This window comes from Lynx rufus, unplaced genomic scaffold (assembly GCF_022079265.1).
Source record: "Lynx rufus isolate CCGP_SWC_20201006 ecotype Redwood Valley unplaced genomic scaffold, mLynRuf1.p SCAF_13, whole genome shotgun sequence".
In the NCBI taxonomy this organism is placed as follows: Eukaryota; Metazoa; Chordata; class Mammalia; order Carnivora; family Felidae; genus Lynx; species Lynx rufus.
In genome coordinates this window covers 23785425-23808624 of record NW_025814827.1, presented here as the reverse complement: position 1 = coordinate 23808624, position 23200 = coordinate 23785425, and the positions used below count along the sequence as shown (strand labels likewise).

The 23200-nt window shown below is 38.9% G+C and overlaps 1 protein-coding gene across 3 annotated transcripts in view; it reads left to right on the top strand.

Annotated features, from left to right (window-relative positions):
- Positions 1 to 23200, top strand: part of TMOD3 (tropomodulin 3) — an 80017-nt gene that overhangs the window by 33219 nt on the left and 23598 nt on the right. For 2 of the 3 annotated variants that reach the window (XM_047075106.1, XM_047075105.1), the window contains exons 2-3: positions 1344 to 1545; positions 7353 to 7509. In XM_047075106.1, coding sequence (XP_046931062.1) covers positions 1420 to 1545; positions 7353 to 7509 — 283 coding nt within the window. In that variant the 5' untranslated portion in view covers positions 1344 to 1419. Of the gene's footprint in view, positions 1 to 1343; positions 1546 to 7352; positions 7510 to 23200 lie in introns of those variants that run through there. The other variant, XM_047075107.1, reaches the window with a different exon arrangement.

Here is a 23200-nt window from a genome sequence, read left to right as displayed (position 1 = left end):
CCTGTCTTGGGCAGTTACACAAAATGCCTGCAGTTTAACATCTGCATAAGCACAGTTCTGTTAATTTGCTTGTTATTGGACCCAGGTGGCTGCTAGTCAGGGCACTAGCTGACAGACCCCTGTGGTGAATGTTCCTTTCTTCTTAAGAGATGAAAACACGTAAAAGGATCCATAAACTGTTACTGGTTTGAGAAGGAAAATATATTAGTTTAAATATTAAGTTGGAAAACCTTGGGAGAGAGGAGTAGTAAAGGGAATACATCCACATTTTGAAGTACTGAGTGTTTTGCAGCTGAGTAAAATCGAGCAAAATCTCTAAGACTAAGGATTATTTCTTGTTCACATAGGAACATTTTATGAAACAAATGATCCACATTTATGGCTAGAACTTAACAAATACTTTATTTCTACTTTGCATGTTTTGTGGAATTTATTCAAAGTATCTTTTCCTTAAAAAAAAAAAAAAAAAAAAGGTTAGAGTGGGAGAGAGCCAAAGCAATAAGAGACTCTTAAAAACTGAGAACAAACAGAGTTGATGGGGGGTGGGAGGGAGGGGAGGGTGGGTGATGGGTATTGAGGAGGGCATCTTTTGGGATGAGCACTGGGTGTTGTATGGAAACCAATTTGACAATAAATTTCATATATTGAAAAAAAAAACAAAGTATCTTTTCCTATGGAACAGTTCTGTATCTGGAAAGAGGCTGCTTATTGAGTTTTACCTCATTTGGGAAAGATTCACATGGTGAGGAAATGACAAAGGTCCTTTCCTATAATGAGACTTTGCTGACCACCTTTGCCAGTCAGTGGGTGACGTATCCCAGCATGGTTTTAAAGAAACATTTTCAGAAAGCTGTACTTTTTCCTGTAAAAACACTTTTTCAAAAAAATTTTTTGTGCCTTTTCAAAACCTATTTTTTTCCAGTGGCAAGTGGCTACTCCTCAATGGGGAGTGTATTAATATCCCCCTTTATTAATAGTGAGTCAGAAGATAATGTTCTCCTACACAATTTACAGTAAAACAAATGTGTCTTAAACATATTGTGCTTAAGCAAAGTTCTCTGGTAGCAATAATTTGAAAGTCACTGATGAGAAAATTTTTATTTTGGCACACATAATGAGTTATTTCCTCCTAAAACTAAGTTATCAGAAATTCTAAATTCTATCAAATGGTTCTTTTAATACATTTGAATAAGAGGTAAGGACACTGAATGATTCATAGACCAGGGTAATGTGTGATGGATAGAGACTATATGACACATAGAAATTACATTTCACTTAATAATAGATCTAAGTAGGTGGAGATGACTTAATATTTTAAATGTGTTTGTTTCTTCTCTCCATAGCTTTAAGAAAAAGTAGAAATCACTCCTGACTGTACTGAATAGCAAAAATTAAGTGACTTTTCCTGTACTGCAAATCATGGCACTACCATTCCGGAAGGACTTAGAAAAGTACAAGGACCTGGATGAAGATGAGCTCCTTGGAAATCTATCAGAAGTAGAACTGAAACAACTGGAAACTGTTCTCGATGATCTTGACCCTGAGGTAGGTGCTAATGAAATAACTTTTCAAACCCTTTGAAACTAAGTAACTTACTTGAGCAGTTAGCTTTTTCATGACTTTTCTCAGATACCCCTACATTTTCTCTTTATCCAAATTAATTTTTTGCCTCTTCTTAGTTCCCTCACTTCTGCCCCCACCTCTCCACTCACATGCCAATATATCCTAAACCATTTTCACCAACACCCTTATTTTCAAACATCTGAAATTTCCTGTCCTGTACGAAATCTTTTCTCTTTGGGCAGGGAGCAATGTTTTTGGTAAAATGAAGCAGATAATTAGGTCTTTGATTTATGTCAACCTCTGTGCCTCTTCAGAGCTTCTATACTATGATGGCCCTTGTGTAGAGTGTCTCTAGAAGGTTCTTTGTGACTTTAAATCCTTTTTTTTTTTTTTTTTTGAGAGAGACAGAATGTGAATGGGGGATGGGCAGACAGAGAAGGAGACACAGAATCTGAAACAGGCTCCAGGCTCTGAGCTGTCAGCATAGAGCCCAATGCGGGGCTTGAACTTGGGAATGGAGAGATCATGACCTGAGCCAAAGTCAGACACTTAACCGACTGAGCCACCCAGGCGCCCTGTGACCTTAAATCTAATTGTTACCATTCTAAAAGCTGCTGACCAAATTGAGTAAGTTTCTAGTCATTAGTAGAGTAGACCTAAGTAGATTCTCAGCAGTACTGCAGTCCATATGGAACAGACCTGAATATATGTATATACGTTTTAATTTGCAAAGCAGGGGGCGCCTGGGTGGCTTGGTCGGTTAAGCGTCCGACTTCGGCTCAGGTCATGATCTCACGGTCCGTGAGTTCGAGCCCCGCATCGGGCTCTGTGCTGACAGCTCAGAGCCTGGAGCCTGCTTCAGATTCTGTGTCTCCCTCTCTCTGCCCCTCCCCTGTTCATGCTCTGTCTCTGTCTCAAAAATAAATAAACGTTAAAAAAAAAACAAAAAAAAACTTGCAAAGTGGGTGTTATTTGTCTTATAAATTACACAAGGCTAAGGTAGAGTCCCTTAACACCTGAATTGTTATTCTCTGGTATGTACGGGGGGGGGGGGGGGGTGGGCGGGGAGTCCTTGAGGGGAGACCCCTAAGGTTATGGCTACTTACCCTGAAGGTAAGGGTCATTTGCTAGGTTTCTTCTCTTTACTACATGCTCCTTTATGCTGAGACATTGATTTTTAGTGTCTTTTAAGAATTGAGATAGAGTTTGTTTTATAAAACTATTCTTGTTACTACAACACATTTATTTCCTGCTGGAATGTTTTTGAATTTTTATTGAAAATTATCCTTTTTTCAGCATTACTTCAGCACTTCATTAATGTGTCTATACCGTAGATCAAAACCCTTAACTGTAATTGTTATCACAAGGAAAAGTTTGTGGTACTCATAAGTCTGGGGATAACCGAGGATAACAGTGCTGTTTTGATCCTGTCACAGCAGTCTCTTCTACAAACAGTTCAACCTATTTAGACCTGTTTCAATCAAGTGGTTGTATAAGTGGCAGGAGCCTAAGAGCTCATCTAGTCCAGAGTTCCTTAACCTTGACACTACTGACATTTGAAGCTGGATAATTCTTTGCTATGGGGGCTGTCCTGTGCATTGTTAAGTTGTTCAGCATCCTGGCCTCTACTCACTACATGCCAATAGCACATCCCCCTGTTTACAAATGTACCTGGGATTTTTTTTTTTTTTTTAATTAGCTCTGGTAAGATTACAGACATGGAGGAAAAAAGAGTGTATTTCTTATAGTCCCCAAGAGGGAACATGAGAAAACACCTGGTTTTGTCAGGAAGCAGAAGCAGCAAGGAGCAAGTATGGCCCAGAACCATTCTTGTGGTTTCGGAGGGAAGAAATGGGTGAGACAGGATTGGCAAGTTTGAGCAAATTTAGGATTGGATAATTTGAGTAATTTCAGTGGTCTCTGGACCACAGGAGTAGTCTCCAGTTGTCCAGTTACCTGGTCCTGGGTGATTTAGGGCAGGAGCAATAATGGTTTGCTGAGTGAGAGATAAAGGAGGTGGTTGGGATATGGGCTTCGGATTGGTTGGTTTTCATTTGGAAAGCCCAGTGCTGGGTGGAGGGCCGAGGAAGTTGTTTGCTATCCTTAGGAATTAGCCAGCCCCCATGATGGCAAAGCATCTTAAAATACAGAAAATAGAAAACATGATTAATGCTTCCTCCCCTTAGTCATGACAACCAAAAATGTTTGCAGACATTGCCACTTGTCCCCTGTGGGAGCACCTTGGTTGAGAAACATTGATCTAGCACTTGCCCTGTGTTTTATAGATAGAAAACAAAAGTTAGGTGACTTGATTCAGTTACTACAATTAAGGAAAGAACTGAGACTAGATCCCTCACTGCCTGATGGCTCCCTGGCAGAGTCTAGTGACCTTTCTGCTAAACTGCAGTGAGTACCCTATTAATACTTGCACTATGCTATACATGTGAAAACTGATGGTTTCTATTTTCTTACGTGCAAAACCATGAGGCCTGCTTCGTTTATGGGGAGGTTTGAGTTCAAACCTCTGGGTGTATTTTGCCGGTTCCTCAGCCCCAGTTGCAACTCCCCCAACCTCAGATACTGTTAGTTGAGACTGGAAGAACGATGTTTATTGACAGCATGCCGCTTGTGGGTAAAGTTTTGGGCAAGAGTGCCAGTGAAAGATGAGGTATGAAAAGAGTGCAAGGGTAGTAGTGTCCACTTCTGGCAGAGAAAAGCCGCTGTAACTTACAAATCTCAGAAGATAAGAGAAGGGCAGATAGAGGTTGTATATGGTTCCTTGTTACATTTTGGAGGGCTGTTTTACTTTCCATATGCTGCATTCAGTATATTTATTTGCCAACCTACTGCATTTTCTCAAAACATCTATCTCTACAAGACAGCCAGCCAGCCTAGGCAAAAGCTAATTTTTTTTAAAATTATTTCCAAGGCTTGGAGTATATATCATTACAACAAAATTGTACTGTGAGGAAGAAACATACTTTTTAGTGGCAGTCATTTTAATGAGATCTTTACCTGTTATAAAATAATTATGATCTAGTAACTTGAGTAAAGTATACTCCTAATAAAGCATGGTTGATGAGTTTATAGCCTCCAAAGCCAGTTACCTGTCACTTATTTTGTGTTCAAAAATGTATTTAAGGAGCCAGGATTCCAGCTAATGTATCATTTAAAACCTATGTTTCGGGGCACCTGGGTGGGTCAATTCGTTGAGCATCCGAGAGGTTGGCTCAGGTCACGATCTCACTGTGAGTTCGAGCCCTGCGTTGGCTTTGTGCAGACAGCTCAGAGCCTGGAGCCTGCTTCGGAATCTGTCTCCCTCTTTCTCTCTGCCCCTCTCCCACTTGTGCTGTTTGTCTGTCTGTCTGTCTGTCTGTCTGTCTGTCTTTCTCTCTCTAAAAAATAAACATTAAAAAATTACAAAAAAAAAAAAACCAAACAACCTATGTTTCACATGATTTTGACCTGGCAGGTGGAATAGTGCAACTCCATTACTACCCCCATGAAAGAGCAGTAGGTATTATTGATGGTGATGGGAAGTAACTTTGATTAATTTGCCTTAATGAGCATTTTTCTTTAAAAGTGTTCTCAAATCTTTATTCAGTAAATATTTGGGGAGCAACCAATAGATTCCGGTACTATGCTAGGCTTAAGGTTATAAGAGTAAGCAAAACAAATGTGGTCTTTGCCCTCATGATGCAGATTGGTAGGAGTGGGGGAGGTAGGCATTAATCAAATAATCGTACCATATTAGTATAAGAGCATATAATGGGAGGTTAAGAAAAGCCTCTTTGGGGGAATGGAGCTGCATCTTAAAAATGACTAGCAAAAAATGGTGGACAGAGCATTCTAGAGAAGGTCTTTGGTAGAACGAAGTGTGTGGCAGGCACAGGGGAGGAACTAGGGCTAGTGTGGCTAGAATGAGGAGGGTATGTGAGGTGAGGCTAAGGTAAGAGATAATGGAATGGGAATGAGGGATGATGTGATCCAGGGAAACCATTCGGGAAGTTAGTATAATATTCCCTGCCAGCTTGATCATAGCTTGGACCAAAGTAATGTTGTTGGAGACAGAGAGAAGTAAATAGACAAATGAGTTTTTTAGGAAGTAAAAATGGGTAGGATTCTTCATGCATAGTTCTCAATTTCCGAGTTGGTGGTAGAAGTCTTGTTTCTTTATTATCTTCTTGTAGACAATTTTGCATTACAAAACGCATTCTTAGTGCAGGGTTAGGAACAGACCTCCTTTGTATTTCATATTTATAGATGACCTTTCTGTATAATGCATACCATTACATGAGGAGACCACAAAGGTGAATTTTATGAAAATTATTATGGATCTCAGCAAATGGCCACAGTTGAAGTGCTGTATTTTCTAGTTATAAAATGTATATTCCCTATTATCTATATAAGATCTCCCTTTATAATGAAAATTATCTTATAACATCCATGAGATTCAGCATTATGGAAGGTGTTGGCAAAAGAAGGCTGGCCCTTTTGTGTGACTTACTGGGCTGCCTTCCATTTCTAAAGCAAAGAATATCTAGGAACAGTGAGACAAGGCAGTATCACCTCTTTGCCTTTCTTTCTTCTTTTTTATTATTATTATTATTTTTTTTTTGAGGGCAAGAGAGAGCATGAACAGGGGAGGGGTAGAGAGAGAGGGAGACACAGAAACAGAAGCTTCCTCCAGGCTCTTAGCTGTCAGCACAGAGCCCAACGTGGGGCTGGAACTCACAGACCAAGAGATCATGATCATGACCTGGGTTGAAGTCAGACACTTAACTGACTGAGCCACGTAGGCACCCCCCTTTTTTTTTATCAGAATTTTTTAAATGTTTATTTATTTTTGAGACAGCACAAGCGGGGGCGGGGGCAGAGAGTGAGAGGGAGACACAGAATCTGAAGTAGTCTTCAGGCTCTGAGCTGTCAGCACAAAGCCCGAAGCGGGGCTCGAACTCACAAACTGCAAGATCATGACCTGAGCTGAAGTCAGAGGCTTAACTGACTGAGCTACCCAGGTGCCCCACCTCTTGCCTTTCGATGAGCAAAAGGATGGAGCTCACATTGTCTAATCGCCACTTGCTATTCCTGGACTTAGTGAAAATTCAGAGTAGGAACTACAAGAGACAACTTTAATCCATGACCTTGCACCCCTTCCCCACTCTCAGTCCCTCCATGCTCTCAAAAAGATTGTACCCACATGGAACCCCAGAGATATAGCTCTTGTTAGGAGGACATCCATGTGCCTTGGTGCGTGAGTAGCAATGACGGTGGTTGCTGCAGTACATCCTAGTGCTGATGTACATCTATCCATACATTTAACCTTTCACATTAATGTTCTGATATCCTACTGTATGGAATGCATGTGTTTATATGAAAAAGCCTTTACCACGAAATAGAAGTCGTTATGAAGGAATATGATGTATATATCATTTAGAATTCTTTTGTAATAGAATTATTTTCTGTATATGCTTATATGCTGAGCAGTTGTTAATCATTAAGAAAACTATTTTTTATTACCATGCAGGACATTTAAAAAGTAAGGAGTGTTTCCTTCTAGTAGAACTTTCTGAAGAAAATGTTTATGTGCTTATTTTAATAATGGAAGTGAATTCTACCTAATAAAGAAAACTTTGTGTACAACACTTTTACGTTGCTGCCCTAAAATGAAACATTTAATGCCAGTATCACATTCTGGTCTATAAGTCTTTCTTAAATGGGTGATCTGTGGAAGCATATAATGTTGGCATTCTTGGTGGTCATAATGGCTGATTCATTCTCTTTGGCAGAATGCCCTTCTGCCTGCAGGGTTCCGGCAGAAGAACCAGACGTCAAAGTCCGCCACAGGGCCATTTGATAGAGAACACCTCCTTTCATACCTGGAGAAGGAGGCATTGGAGCATAAGGACAGGGAAGACTATGTGCCCTACACTGGAGAAAAAAAAGGTAAACTTTGAAGTCATTATTCGATAGCATTTGATTTTTCTTTTTATAGGTAAGGTAGGTCTGGAGAAATAATGTTTTTAGAGATGCATCTGACACTGTTGACTTAGAAACTTGTCAGGTAATCTGGCACTTCATTTGCATTTTTCATCAACTTGGCCAGTAAGTTCCTTCTGAATGATTTCTGAGATTTTATTATACAGTGATTTTATATAACACTCTAGTGTGCTGAGGTAAACATTTTAATTCACTAGTATATTTCAGAATGGAAATGATGTCAAAGCAGTGCTCTGTTCTAACTCCTGTCTTTAAGGAGAACTGTCATAAAATAATTCAGGCCATATTTTCAAAGACTCTTTTTAAAGGAGTCTTCCTTAGTAATTCATAGTTATAATTCCTACAACCTTCCTTAGTAATTCATAGTTATAATTGTCAGTGCTTCATAACCATTACTTTCAGGAGAGTTTTCTAGTTTTCTTAGTAATTCATAGTTATAATTCCTACAGCCTTCCTTAGTAATTCATAGTTATAATTGTCAGTGCTTCATAACCATTACTTTCAGGAGAGTTTTCTAGTCCAGGCCCCTCCCATTGCAGAGTTTGACCTTAGGTAGCCTCAGTGGAGACTGAGTATAGCCATATATTTTAAAGTTCTATATATAACACAACATGAAGTAGATTAAGCTACTCAGCTTTCAGTGCGTGTTGGCCTGCAGAGCCAGAGTCTGCTTGCACCCTTGTTGAGGAGATCATGTGTGGAATACTGGCGAATGGTGGCAGCGGTTGCAGGATCTGCAGATTACCTCTTCCAGGCACTGTTTTTACACCTGAATCCTTAGTAATCCAGACAGGAAGAAGGTTAGAGCATAGTGCTTTCTTCTAGTTAGGCTTTAGCTTTTTACTTGGGAAGGAAGCCCTTCTCAGGAATTTGGCCACAGCTCTGTCACGTGGCTACCCCTTAGTGGCAAGGGAAACTTGAAAATTCATTTTAGCATTCTAGCCTCTGTAACAGAGGAAGGCTAGTGAATGATTTTTGAGTGGGTAATTCACGAGGTCTTCATTAAACCTTTTTAAAATTATCTGTCATCCCCAACTCATTTGCTCTTTCACTAGTTTATCTAGTTCAGCCCTTTATCTCTAGTTCAGCATCGTTATCTTAGCTGCTTGTATTAGAGTTCTCTAGAGAAACAGAAACAGAACCAAAAGGCTCTGTGTTGGGGAGGGGGTGAGATTTATTTTAAGGTATTGGCACGTGTGGTTATGGAGGCTTATTAAGTTTGAAATCTGCAGGATAGGCCGACAGCCTAGAGACCTAGGGAAGAGTTGCAGTTCAAGTCCAAGGGCAGTCTGCCAGCAGAATTCCTTCTTGCTCAGAGACGATCAGTCTTTGTTCTGTTAAGCCCTTCAGCTGATTGGATGAGGCTCACCACATATGGCTTTACTCAAAGTCCACTGATTTAAATGTCAGTCTCATTCAAAAACACCTTCACAGAAACACCCAGGATAATATTTGACCAATTATCTGGGCACCATGCCCAGCCAAATTGGCTCATAACATTAACCATCACACTACTGTTAGAGATGGGAATGTCTTGTCCTCAAATGTTTAGGGCCAGAAAAAGGATTGAAAACCAATACATAGTTTTAAAGTATGGAGAATCACAGAGATGAACAAAAATGTCAGTTCCTTTGTGTTTATAACAGAAAAGACTACTGGTTATGCTTTCATCCAGACAGCCATACCTATAACGTCACAGTGTTTATAGCTTCAATCCTATTTATACAGGAGAGTATGAGTCTATGAGAATAAACATTGGTTGATCACATTTTACTGTTATGTGTGTTTTAGATGGACTCAAATGGAGGTAGAAATGGAGGGAGAGATATGGGAAGAGAGATGGCAGAAAAAAATAAGGAATTTGAGGACAAAAAGAGAAAATAAGAGATGTGAAAGAGCCGTGTTTGTCCTAAATTGACCCAGGAAGCTTCCCAGTATGCTCTTGTTTCATAATCTCCAGTTGCCTAGGGAAAGATCTTGGAGGATTAGAGGGAGTAGGAAAGAAGGTAGAGAAGAATTGTGGAAAACAAGAAAATATCAGAGGGGAGAAATGCTAGAGGCGAGGAATATGGGTGGCAAGGAAAAAAAAATGATGTATCTTCCTTCAGCTGGAGTGTATAATAATTTTGTTTCTTTTTATAACTTATTTATTTATTTTTGGTTTTTTTTTTTATGTTTGCTTTTGAGAGAGAGAGAGACAGAGCATGAGTGGGGGAGGGTTAGAGAGAGAGACACACACCCAGAATCCGAAGCAGGCTCCAGGCTCTGAGGTGTCAGCACAGAGCCAGACACAGGCTCCAGCCACAGACTGCGAGATCATGACCTGAACTGAGGCGGATGCTTAACTGACTGAGCCACCTAGGTGCCCCTATTTTATTTTTTTAAGTTTATTTATTTTATTTTGAGAGAGAGAGAGATTGTCCCAAACAGGCTTTGCGCTGTCAGCACAGAGCCGGATGTGTGACTTGAACTTATAAACCATGAGATCATGACCTGAGCAGAAATCAAGAAGAGTTGGATGCTTACCTGACTGAGCCACCCAGGTGCCCCTAAAATTGTATATATTTTTTAAGATTTTATTATTATTTTTTTAATGTTTATTTATTTTGAGAGATTGAGCAAAGGAGGGGCAGAGAGAGGGAGACTGAGCAGCCAAAGCTTACAGTGCAGAGCCCTGTGTGGGGCTTTAACTCACAAACCGTGAGATCATGACCTGAGCTAAAGTCGGATGCTCACCCAACAGAGCCACCCAGGCACCCCATTTTCTAACTTCTAAAAATTTTTATCTCATTTATTACACTTTGGATGGGTATGAAGTAAACAGAAGTAGTTGAGTTAAAAAGCAGGTAATTTTGCATTCATAGTCAGTTTTTATAATACATTCACTATTTTTACTGCTTCTTGTAGCTTTGTTGAATACTATTTATGGGCAGCTATGATGCAATGACTAAGACTAGCATTTTTAAAAATAATGAACTTTTTCCTGAAGCGTAACATGCTTACAGAAAATGCACAAATCAGAAGGTTATAGCTTGGTTGATTATATAGTGAGCACTGCCATGTAGTCGCTACCCGGCTTCTTCCCACTTTTCTCTTTGTTTTTGGAGGTAACCACCATCCTAGCTTCTTTCTATCTTTGTTTCTGCACATGTGCAAGTAAGGTGGGGGAGGAGGGAGAGGGAGGGACAGAATCCAAAGGAGGCTCCATACTCAGCATGGAGCCCACCACAGGACTCAGTCTCACAACTGTGAGATCATGACCTGAGCTGAAATCAAGAGTCGGACACTTAACCGACTGAGCCACCCAGGTGCCCCAACCATCCTAGCTTCTAATACAATAAATTAGTTATGCCTGTTTTGAAATTTATGTAAAAGGCATCATACAGGCTGAATATCTGCTTTGCCTCATTCATGCAGTTTTTGTGTGGACCAGATTTGTTAATGGGTATAGTGAAATCACCATAAAAATCCTTTATGGTGTAGTCATTTTATTTTATTTTTTTTTAAGACTGTGAGTGGGGGGAGGGGCAGAGAGAGAGAGAGAAAGAATATGAATCCTAAGCGGGCACCATGTTGTTAGCATGGAGCCCAATGTGGGACTGCAACTCATAACAGTGAGATCATAAACTGAGCTGAAATCAAGAGTTGGATGCTTAACCAGCTGAGCCACCCAGGTGCCTCTGTGGTGGTGTAGTCATTTTAAAGGATCGTAAGTGTGATGTTATTACCAAACAAGGGACTTTAATTTCTGTCATGGAGAAGTGGTCCAGAACCACAGAAATGAGGTTTGAATTTCAGGAATCCATGTGATGGAAGCAAATACTACCACCCTAGACTGGGTGGGTCAAGTCTTAGAAGCCATGTTACAGTGTCGTAGACCTGGAGAAGCACAAATTAGTCTTCAACAACTGGGAGACTTTCGTTGTAGAGCTCTACTTTGAAATACTGTAGAGCTAAAAGCCAGCTCATGTTCTCTAATCTACCCTAGGCTCTCATCCTTAAATCAGTTAGCTTTAGTTATCCTTAGTCACTAATATGCCTTCCTTTCTTTGGGTCTCATCCTCAAGATCTTGATCACATTCTAGAAGATCCTGAGAATAATTCATCTACATCTTATTAGCATACCTTCCAACTGAGCTAAATGTGAATCGCCTTCTTAGCTCTGAACATCCCAAAGCTTTTCTTTCTTTTTAAGGTGTATGTTTTTTTAAGATTTTTAAGATGCCTCTCCTATGACTTTTTATCCTAAATACCTAGATTGAGTCCCAAATTTCTTAATAGCTTATTTCATAGGAGATAGATTTTCAGATTGAGGATGCTTTTAGGCAGTAGAGGTTCTCCTGGTTCTTTATTTTAAAAAAGTTTGCAAACCTGTTAAGGCAAGCATTTTACTTTTTTGTGTACTTGGACTAGTTAGAACATGTAAAATCTGCCATTAATCTCTAAACTTAAAAAAAAAATTTTTTTTACACTGAGATGCTATGTTGCAGAATTCAGTGCCCAATGACAGTATTAGCTGTCTTTGCCAGTGCATGTTATAGCAATGTCCATTAGTTCCAAGTTATGTGCCAAAATCACACAGTGATCTCACATTGTAATTATTGTCAAAGATTGAAAAAGATGACCACTCATTTTTTTAAGCAAAAAATTGGGAACCACTAAAAGGATTATCCAATCATTAAAGTTGACTGCTTCTCCTATTCTGAGACTAATTAAATGATTAATTATACTTGTTCACTGAAAGACACGCCCTCTTTGTGGAGGTAAAATTACACAGAATTGGTGTGACCAAAGGGAATCAACGTAAAACTGAAAATTGGACATTTCAGGATTTTTTCTTTGGACAGAAACTGTATACTCATGCCAAATTTTGTTTTTCTAGATCATCTCAAAATGGTTTGTTTTTTGGTTTTTGTTTGTTTTTGTTTTGTGTTTTGTGTGTGTGTGTGTGTGTGTGTGTGTTTTGAGAGAGAGAGCAAGCACAGGTGGGATAGGGGCAGAGAGAGAGGGAGAGAGGGATAATCCCAAGCAGGCTCCATACTGTCAGTGCAGAGCTCACTGCAGGGCTTGAATTCACAAACTGTGAGATAATGACCCGAGCCAAAATCAAGAGTCTGAGACTTAACCAACTGAGCCACCCAGGCACCCCTCAAAATGTTTTAAAAAGACATCACAGACTAAAAAGGATTCTTGAGAGTGGTTATATATAGATAAATGAGTAATTTTATTTTGTGATCTGGGAAATGTTTAAAATTGTACATTTTACAAATTGAAAGTGTATGCCAACGTCTGAGAAGAAGAAATTAATCCTGGATGCATTTTGGGGAACATTTTGTGTCCTACACTAGTAAATGTTCTGCTTTTAATAGTGTAGTTTTTTTTTTTTTTTAATGTTTGTTTATTTTTGAGAGAGAGAGTGTGAGTGGGGGAGGAGCAGAGAGAGAGGGAGACACAGAATCTGAAGCAGGCTCCAGGCTCTGAGCTGTCAGCACAGAGCCCGATGCGAGGCTCAAACTCAGGAACCGTGAGATCATGACCTGAGCTGAAGTCCGATGCTTACCGACTGAGCCACCCGGCGCCCCAATAGTGTAGTTTTATTAATAGCAAAACGAAGGTATTAAGCAGCTAGTAAGGGATAGCTGACAAAAGATGTATTAAGGATTGTTTTTAAGTGCATCATTACAGTAGAATTCACAGTATGCATATATGCATCTGTTAAATTCATCTAAATCTAATAAGCTCGTGCTAGGTATGATACGGTAACAAGTAATCTTGGCAAGTATTAAAGAAAATGCCTTTCTTACGAGTCTACTGTGTTCAAAATGTTGAGAAACTAAGCACCTAAGAAAATTTAAACAACATTCCAATATTCATTCCTTTTACTTAAAAACATAATATTAAAATGTTTGGAAGCTTTTTACCTCTTTTTCCTTGAAATTCTACAAAACACGTAACTGTGGTAGAGACCAAGACAAGGGTGAAGGAGAGTGTTCATCCTATTCTTTCTCATTCCTGAGAACAGTGAAAATGCAGAGTGCTGGCTATATAGCTGATTAGCATTTCCCATTATATTTTTACGTATCTTGAATATTCTGTCTCCAGGATAGATAAGGCATAGATCTTCGCCATGAATTTGGCTCCTGGAGAACTAATTTGCCCTACTCTTTAATATTTCTTACCGACTCTCATTTTGCTTTTCTTTGCCAGGAGTCTTCCTCTGCATTTCTAGTATCACCCTTCACCCTTACCTAGCTTGAGTTTTGTCCCCCAAGTGTCCCTTATTTTACAGATGAACCAGAGCCATGCTGCACCTTGTATACTACATTCAGGTGCACCGGAGAATTCCCTTTGAGCCACTGACTCACCCAGATGGGGCTCCTCCATTCCTCACAGAGCCTCCTGTTCTCCCTGTTGGCTCTTAGGGAAGAGCCATCTACGCTTTTTGTTGTTTTTCCTTCCCCTCCCTGAGAAAGGAATGCCCTTGGGTTTTAGTGTCACAAATCCCACCGGGCCCTACCTTTCCCTGCTTGTTACTAAAGGTGAATTTAACCTTATTGTTTTAAACTAAAAACTTCTCATACGCTTTCCAAGTTCTTTATTCATAATTATATCAGCTTTCCGGGAAACTTATTGTAGTTACTCTTACACTAAAAGAGGCTTCCCTCACCTTGCTGCATACATGATTTCTTTGGAGAAAAGGCAGACCTCATCCCTTTATAAACCAAAAAGATCATGATTATAACCTGCCTGAATCAACAGGCTTACGTAACTGCCAGTGGGTAATTCGTTGCCACTAATTTGAAGATAAAGATGGGCTCTTACTTTTGTATGCATGTCTTATAAATCTAAACTTCCCTTATATGCACATATATAAAGTGGTCATCACCGACACTGTATAAAGTTCTCTTCCCCACCAATGAAGCTGGTATTTGAAATGGGCTGCTTAAGTTTAGTAACACAGACTGGTGTCTCCTTTTCAGACCAAGCACTCTGTCTTTTTGAATGATTTACTCATTATTCCTTTGGGGTCAGGAGTTAGCCAGATGGATCGTTCGTCGCTCATATTAAGACCTCGTTTTATGGAAACTTTCCTCTGGGTAACCATACCCAGGGAATGCATATTCCTTTCCCTCCAACATTTAGTGTATAATTTACATACTATATAGAATACTGTAATTAATTGTTCCAGAATCATATACTATGCAGCTCTGTTACTAGTTTTTGTTCATTTAGGGATTGGTAAGTCCTCCTGATGAAATGACCATTTTGTCACTATGACGTGATCTTCCTTACCCCTGGTAAAGTATTCTTTACTCTGGTATTCTTTTACCCCTGGTAAAGTATTCTTTACTCTGAAATCTACATTGTCTTATATTAATATAGCCAATCTTACTTTCTTTTCGTTAGTGCTAGTATGGAATATCTTTTCTGTTGTCTCATCAGTTCTTTGTTCCCTTTTTCCTCCTTTCCCCCCCATATCTTCCATGTCTCTGCTTAACTTTTTGAATATATGGAATATAATTATAATAACAGTTTTAATATCCTTACTTGCTAATTTTACATCTGTCATTAATAAGTCAGTTATATTGGATTATTTTTCCTAGCTTATGGATGGAATTTTCCTGCTTCTTACATTCTGGTTATTTTTTTAATTGGATTTAGACATTATGAATTTTAACTTGTCGGGTGCTGGATATTTTGGTTTCCCTGTAAATATTCTTGAATTTCTTTCTGGGACATGATTAAGTCACTTGGAAACAGTTTGATTTTTAGGGACTTGTTTTTAAGATTTGTTGGATGAGACTGGAGCAGTATTCATTCAGTCTAGGGCTAAATTTTTCTCCACTGAAGGAACTTCTGAGCTGCTTACCCAATGCTCTATGAATGATGAGGTTTTATAGTCTGGTTGCTGGGAACACGTCTTACTCTCAGCCCTGCATGAGAACAGGCACTATTATCTGTACTTTTTTCAGGTGTTTTTTCCTTGGCCCCAAGTAGTTCCATCACACACATGTGCTGAGTACTGCTCTGCTGGGTATGAAAAGGCAGCCCTCTGCAGAGCTCCAGAGCTCCAGTTCTGTGCAACTCTCTCCTCTCTGGGATTCTTTCTTGCACATGCACAGCCACTTTGGTCTTTCTGGACCTCAGCTCTGTCTCCTCGGTTCAGAACGTTCTCCCAGCCCTGCCTGGGTTCCCGCTCCCTGTGCTGCAGCTAGACACTTTCTCCAGGCAGGAAGCTGAGCAGTCACAGGGCTTCCTTTGTTTCTTATCTCTCTGGGATCGCTTCCCTTGGTTGTGTGATGATTATTAGTATCTTGAAAACTTCTTTCACATATCTTGTCCATTTTGGGGTTTCAGGCATGTGGGTAAATCCTGTCTTTATTATTTCATTTTGGCCACAGATGGAAGTCTCTAGAATTCTATCTCCCCAAAATAAAGATCTCTTACTTTCCATACAGTGTCTTTCTAGCTCATTATCTAGTGTATACAAACTCACTAAACATTTGTTGAATAAATGAGCATTTATTGCAGTATTGAGTAAGTTCATGTGTCTTTGGGTGAAACTAAAAATGCCTTTCCAGGATCTGCCCTTCATTCTTGAGTTTGGTTGATTTGAAGTTTATGTGCATCTGATCAAAAGGTGGCCTAATTGCCTGGAATCTGTTCTGGAACTGGTAGCTTTTAAACAAACACTAAAATTAGCTAGCTAGGGGCCTTTCACCTCTGTAGAAATGAAATAAATAGGAGCCATCTCTGTTTCTTTTTATTATACCTTATATATACTCAGCAAGGCTGGGAGCTATGACTAAGATAATTTCTTTACATTTGTGGTAGCTGTAACTTGCTATCACAGCAAAAGAGAAGAGATGAGGACTAGTGAAGAAAGGTCCCGGCAATAAAATTGTTAACATGGTTAACAGTATCTCTTACTGATGGGTGACAAAAACAAGGGTCTTGGCAAGATCGTCCCTTTTTTTTTTTTCCCTCTTGGCACAAACATGAGTTTGGGTAAGTGCCATGCATTTAAATCACTATTACATGAATTCTTATCTTGGTTTCTTCTATTTCCTTAGCTGTCATTTGTAGTTACATAAACATTACTGAACTGTTCTAACATTAGCAACCAAGAGTCATAGCTCTGTTTTTGTTTGTTTTGTTTCATTTGGGGGTTGGGGGGGCATGTCATTTCATACTTGTCTGAGAGATGTTTTCTGACCTAGTCATTGTTTATTGTCTTATTTTGCCTCAGTATAAAGAATTGTCATTTCAGTTTTTTAAAAATTGCAGTTTTAGACTTTGTTACGTTAAATAAAGAAATTAAAGTCACTTAGATAGAGTTATAAGTTAGGGCTTTTTTGACCATATTTCAAGGAGAGGAAAAACAATTAGATTAGTCCAGGGTAACTCATACTAATCTTTTCAGAACTATAATCATCCAGATTAGTGGTTATCAATTTAAATAAGTAATTATCAGAATCGCTTAGGGAACTTTCTCAGAAATACCATGCATAACCAGTTTCCATTCCCTGAAGTTTAAGAACCACTGATAAAGATACTTGGAGCTTTATGTTTTTTAATCTTATTGGGTTGTTAGTTTGTCTTGGAAAACTGTCTCTATCTCTCTCTGTCTCTCTGTCTCTGTCTCTCTCTCTCTCTCTCTCACACACACACACACACACACACACACACACACATGCACACACACATACATGCACACACATGCAAGAAATTCCAGGGGAAATAAGAATAAAGAATTAATGTGTTGGGGCGCCTGGGTGCCTCAGTTGGTTGAGCGTCCGACTTCAGCTCAGGTCATGGTCTCACGGTTCGTGGGTTCGAGCCCCACATCGGGCTCTGTGCTGGCAGCTCAGAATCTGGAGCCTGCTTCAGATTCTGTGTTTCCCTCTCTTTGCTCCTCCCCCACTCATGCTCTATCTCTCTCTCAAAAATAAATAAACATTAAAAAAAATTAAAAAAGAATTAACGTGTCTATTATGTTTATTATATACCAGTTCCTTTATATATATTAAATCATTTTATCAGAATGAGATGGAGAATTCTTTAAAGAAATAATCCATGATTTGAAAAAACACAAAGGAATCAAGATAACCATAATAAAGTAGAATACTAATAAGTTTAAAATTTTTTTTAAAAGCAGTATCAAATTTGTTGTGCATTTCCTTACTCTGCAAAAAACACCACCATACAAAATACCTATCATTTCACTCATCTTGCACGATTTTGGGGCGCAAACCAAACTAACCATTATAAAGATCTATTATATTTGTCAGCATCTCATGGTCATTAAGATTTTTAACTTAAGTCTAACTGATGAAAGACTAAATTAGGACACATGTTAAGAAAGGCATTTCCTGTTTTATGGGATCGAAGCAGTGTGCTAATGTATTTCTCAGAAAACAGCTGATTTTGATTAAGAAGTACAAACCTGCTGTATGACTCAGTACGTCTCAGAAAATTATCTTTTTTCCTTTACGTTTTAGGGGGTGAATATAAGTTTACTCAGGCAGACAGAAAACCTATATTTAATACATTTTTTGAATGTCTTTATTAAGTATGCATCATAAAATTTCCCATTTGGAGTATACAGTTTAATGACTTCTGGTGTATTTGCAGAGTTGTGCAACTATCACCACAGTCTTCAGGTTAGGACATTTTCATCACCCAAAAAGAAACCATGTATGTATCCATGAGTAGTCAGTCTTCATTCCTCACTCTATTCCCAGCCCTAGGAAACCACTTATCTACTTAATTTCTCTGGTGCTTATACTACCATATCTAAAAATCCTTTGCCTAACTCGAGGTCATGGAGATTTAGTCTTACTGCTTTTTTTTTTTTTTTTTTGGAAAGAGAGAGGGAGAGAGAGAGAATGAACCCACACAAGTGGGGGAGGGGGCGGGAGGGAGGGAGAGAATCTTAAGCAAGCATGATGCTCAGTGCAGAGCCCAACACGGGACTCGATCTCATGACTCTGAGATCATGATCTGAGCTGAAATCAAGAGTCACATGCTTAACTGACTGAGCCACCCAGGTACCCTTCTTATCACTGTTTCTATGATTGTTAGAGTTTTAGGTCTTACATCTAGGTCTGTAATCCACTTTGAATTAATATGGTAATTAACATATGGTAAGTATGACATAGGGGATTGACTTCATTATTTTGCAAGTAGTTATCCAGTTCTCCCAGCATCATTTACAGTTCTTTCTCCATTGAATTGCCTTGGTACCCTTACAGACTTCAATTGACCATTAACAAAAAGGGTTTATTTCTGGACACTCAACTTCTATTCCATTGATCCAGATGTCTTTCCTTATGCACCATAACACTGTTGATTACAGTAGTTTTATATTAAGTTTTGAAATTGGGATGTGTAAGTCCTTCAGTTTTGTCCTTCAGTTTTGTTCTTCTCTTTCAAGGTTACTTGGCAGTCCTAGGTCTCTTGGATTTCCATATGAATTTTAGCATCACCTTGTCATTTTCTGTAAAAAAGTCAGCTGAGATTTTGAAAGGGAGTGTTTAAGTCTATAAATTAATTTGGGGGGATCTCCTTAGGTTTTGTACTCATAATATTAAACTTCATTTCTGCCTAGCTTATTTTCTTATGAAGTTAAATTTCCTTACTGTTACTTTTCTATAATGAGATTTTGTAAAAATGCATTAAAATACAAGTCTTACAGGGTTAATGTTAAGCTAACCATGAAGGAATATGAAGTACTTAATTTTTATACTGTTAAAAACAATATCGTATAGACTAAATACCTCTACAACAAAAATCTCTATATACAGAGAATTTATTATAAAGAGGAGCACCAGCTGAGGTACCAAACTGTTTCAGAGCTGTATAAAATAGAAAAATTGTATATCACAGGAAAATTTCCATAAGCCCTCAAAATTTTGTTGTTTAGCTTTGTTGTTTTTTTTATGATGAGATTAATTTTGTATTTATAAGTTTGGCAAAAGTTTATGGGAAAATTAGATATGAATAATGCCTCTATGGAATGTAGATGAGGATTACAAAAATAAACATTTTAGATTTTTATAATGCTTTAAATTCCGTTGGTCCCTAGAATAAGACATGGGCAGCTATTTGATAGTTTGTGTAGTTTTGTTTCATAAGTGAATACCATAATCCAGTGGTTCTCAACCTTGACTGCTATGCATTAAGGTCCCTAGAGAGTTTATAAAAATCCAGATGTCTCACACACCAGACCAATTAAACCAGAATCTCTGGGACTTGGACATCACAATTTTTTAAAGTTCCACAGGTGAATCCAGTGTGCAGCCAATCTTTAGAAGCCCCTCCCATAGACAGTTGAAAATGTAGTGAGACTAAGCTCAGGAAAATGTAATTATCCTGAAATGGCAATTAAAGGCATGAATGGTATGCTACTTTAAGTATACTATCAACCACTGAGAAAAGTGCTATGGAATTATCAGGATGTAATGATTTGGATTTGCCTTTGTCTGTGAACCAATAATAAAAGATTGTCTAATCAGAATTCCAAAATTTGGTACTAACATGATCAGTTATGGATGCCATTATATATTTGAGGTATTTGTTTGAGGGGAAAAGTCTACTGTTAAAAAGTTAATTTGAAAGCTACCAGTTTAGGGGCGCCTGGATGGCTCAGTCAGTTAAGTGTCTGACTTCAGCTCAGGTCACGATCTTGTGGTTCGTGAGTTTGAGCCCGCATCGGGCTCTGTGCTGACCGCTCAGAGCCTGGAGCCTGTTTCGTATTCTGTGTCTCCCTCTCTCTGCCCTTTGTCTGCTTACACTCTGTCTCTAGCTCTCTCTCAGAAATAAACGTTAAAAAAAATTTTTTTTAAGTGAAAGCCACCAGTTTATTGGAAGAAACACTTTAGTATTAACTCTGCTGTGTAAGTTATTTAAGTTAGACTTTATAAAATGAGGTGATTGAACTGGAGGTGGTCACCAAATTATTTATTCAATAGATTGTCTTGCCCACTTTGTGCCAGGCAAGGATACAGGGATAAAGAGAACATAAACCATGCCCCTGAAAAGCTCACAGAAGGCAGACAAATATGCAGAATGTGTCTGTGTAGCTATAGCGAAATGTTCAGGGAATCCAGGGAGCACAGAGGTGTACTTCAGCTGGTCCAATATTGGAATACAGTCTGTAGTTGCCTATTAAGTAACAATGCAAAAATCCCTTCATTCTTACTGGCACAACCTGTCTCTGAAATAGACTGAAAATGCCACCTTTGCAACTGGACATACGACCATTGCTGGTCGGTGACACCAGAGGAGAAATCTGGACAATTTTCCTTATAAACATTATAAAAAGTTTTCTTTATAAAAATTGACAATTGTGCCCTTCCTTCCTGTCCTGACCTTGTTGCTTGAGGGCTTGATACTTAGTGTTACAAAGGTTGTCTTGAGACTGATGGCCTGAGAACAAAGGCTTCTATGTTGATTAAAGCCAAAGAAAAAAATGGAAAGAGCCTAGATCCTTGATGTCAGTACTGAGCTGCTGAACCATCCCTATAGCCACCTACATGTGGAGTTACTGAAATGATAAAAATACTTATTGTTGGAACTCTTGCTGTTTAAAGTGGTCTGTAGTTCAGTATCGGCATCACCTGGGAGTTAACTCTCATCCCATATCAGACTTGTGGGTCAGAATCTGTACTTTAAAGATCACCATGTGAGTGAGGTGCACATTAAAGCTTGAGAAGCACCAGTTTAAACCCCTTTTAATTGGGTATTCTGTTATATGCAGTTAAAAACATCTTTACTGGGGTGCCTGGGTGGCTCACTTGGTTAAGCATCTGACTCTTGATCTCAGCTCAAATCAAGATCTCATAGTTCATGAATTCAAGCCCCGAGTTGGGCTCTGCACTGATGGTGTGGAGCCTGCCTGGGATTCTGTCTTTACCTCCTTCTCTGCCCCTCCCCTGTTCTCTCTCTCTCTCTCTCAAAATAAACAAACTTTAAAAAAAAAAAAAAATAAACAAACTTTAAAAAGCAAACAAAAAAACATCCTTACTGATACAAATACACTATAAATTGGCCAAATACAATTTTTTAAATAAGAAAATACTTGACCAGAAAGACTTCTAAGATGTATAAAGTTGTAAGAGACTATTATTCTTACATACCAACCCAAACAAGCAGTCTAAGCTCATTGTTACAGGTTTTTTTTTAATGTTTATTTATTTATTTTGAGAGAAAAGAGCACATGCATGTATGTGAGCAGGGGAGGGAGGGGCAGAGAGAGGTAGAGAGAGAGAGAGAATCCCAGGCAGGCTCCATGCTATCAGCACAGAGCCCAACTCGGGGCTCAGCTCAGTCTCACGAACTGTGAGATCCTGACCTTAGCTGAAATCAAAAGTCAGACACAACTGACTGAGCCACCCAGGTGCCCCTAAGTGCATTTATTATAGTTTTTAAAAAGCTATCGGAGAGCTTGAGGACACAAAACATAAATGATTCTAGAAAGTGACAAACCCTTCTTGAGATTGATGACCCACTTCTCTCTTTTCTGAATGAAATGTAGGGAAAAACAGAAAACTACCATAGAAAGGAGTAAGGAGAAATCAGCCTAACTTTTAACAAACTTTTAATGACTGTGTATGGATTGGATGATAGATTAGAATCCAGAGAAGCCTTAGAGCAGTGCTGTCCACTAGAACTTTCTGCCATGATGGAAATGTTCAGTGTCTGTGTTAACCAGTGTGTAGCTCCATCTAACTAAATGCAGCTATCAAGTATTTGAACTGTGACTGTGGAACTGAATTTCTAATTTTAATTAATTTAAATTTAAATAGTCACATGTGGCTAGTGGCTACCGTATTGGATAGTGCAGCACCCCCAGTTCTTTCCTGCAGCTCTTCATTTAGTGCCAGGGACACTACAAGAACAGACGCAATAAAGTAGAGCAGAGAGAAAATTCCTGAGGCATAGGTTTTCAGCTGGGAGAGACTGAGGGAGAGGCAGGAGGGGTGGGACAAATCCCTTTAAGGCCAACCCCAACTTCACAGAGTATAAAGCAGATAAGACGAGAGGGCCTGAGAGATCTGCCAAGGCCCCAAAATTAGGGGATGGGACTGGAAAACAAAGAGAGCTCCGTAGTCATCCAGAAAGCTGATGGCCTAGGCCACATATCAAGAGAAATCTCTCAAAGTTCACCATTCAAAAAGGGAAGATGCTCAGGACATCTCCAGAACCTCACCGTGGTTATAATATAAGGTCTTGCTGAAGAGAAAGTCCTGATCCTATATTCAAAATGTTTGAGGCCAATGAGGAATTGAATCAAACTAAAGTTGCAACAAAGGCCAGATTTTCCTTCAGTTTCTGCCATACTTTTACACAAAAATGCTTAGCTTGGAGTCAAAGATCATAAGACACATAGCCCCATACTCAAGAAAATAACAGTCAATAGAAGACTCAGACATGATCCAGATACTGGTGTTATCAGCTAGGGACTTTAAAAATAACTGTAACAAATGCCAAAAAATCTGAGGGACAAGGTAGACAGCACACATGAACAAATGAGGAATTTCAGCAGACACGTGGAAACTATTTTTTTTTAAAAAGAACTAAATGGAAATGCTAAACATAAAAAACATACAATATCAGAAATTAAGATCCTTTA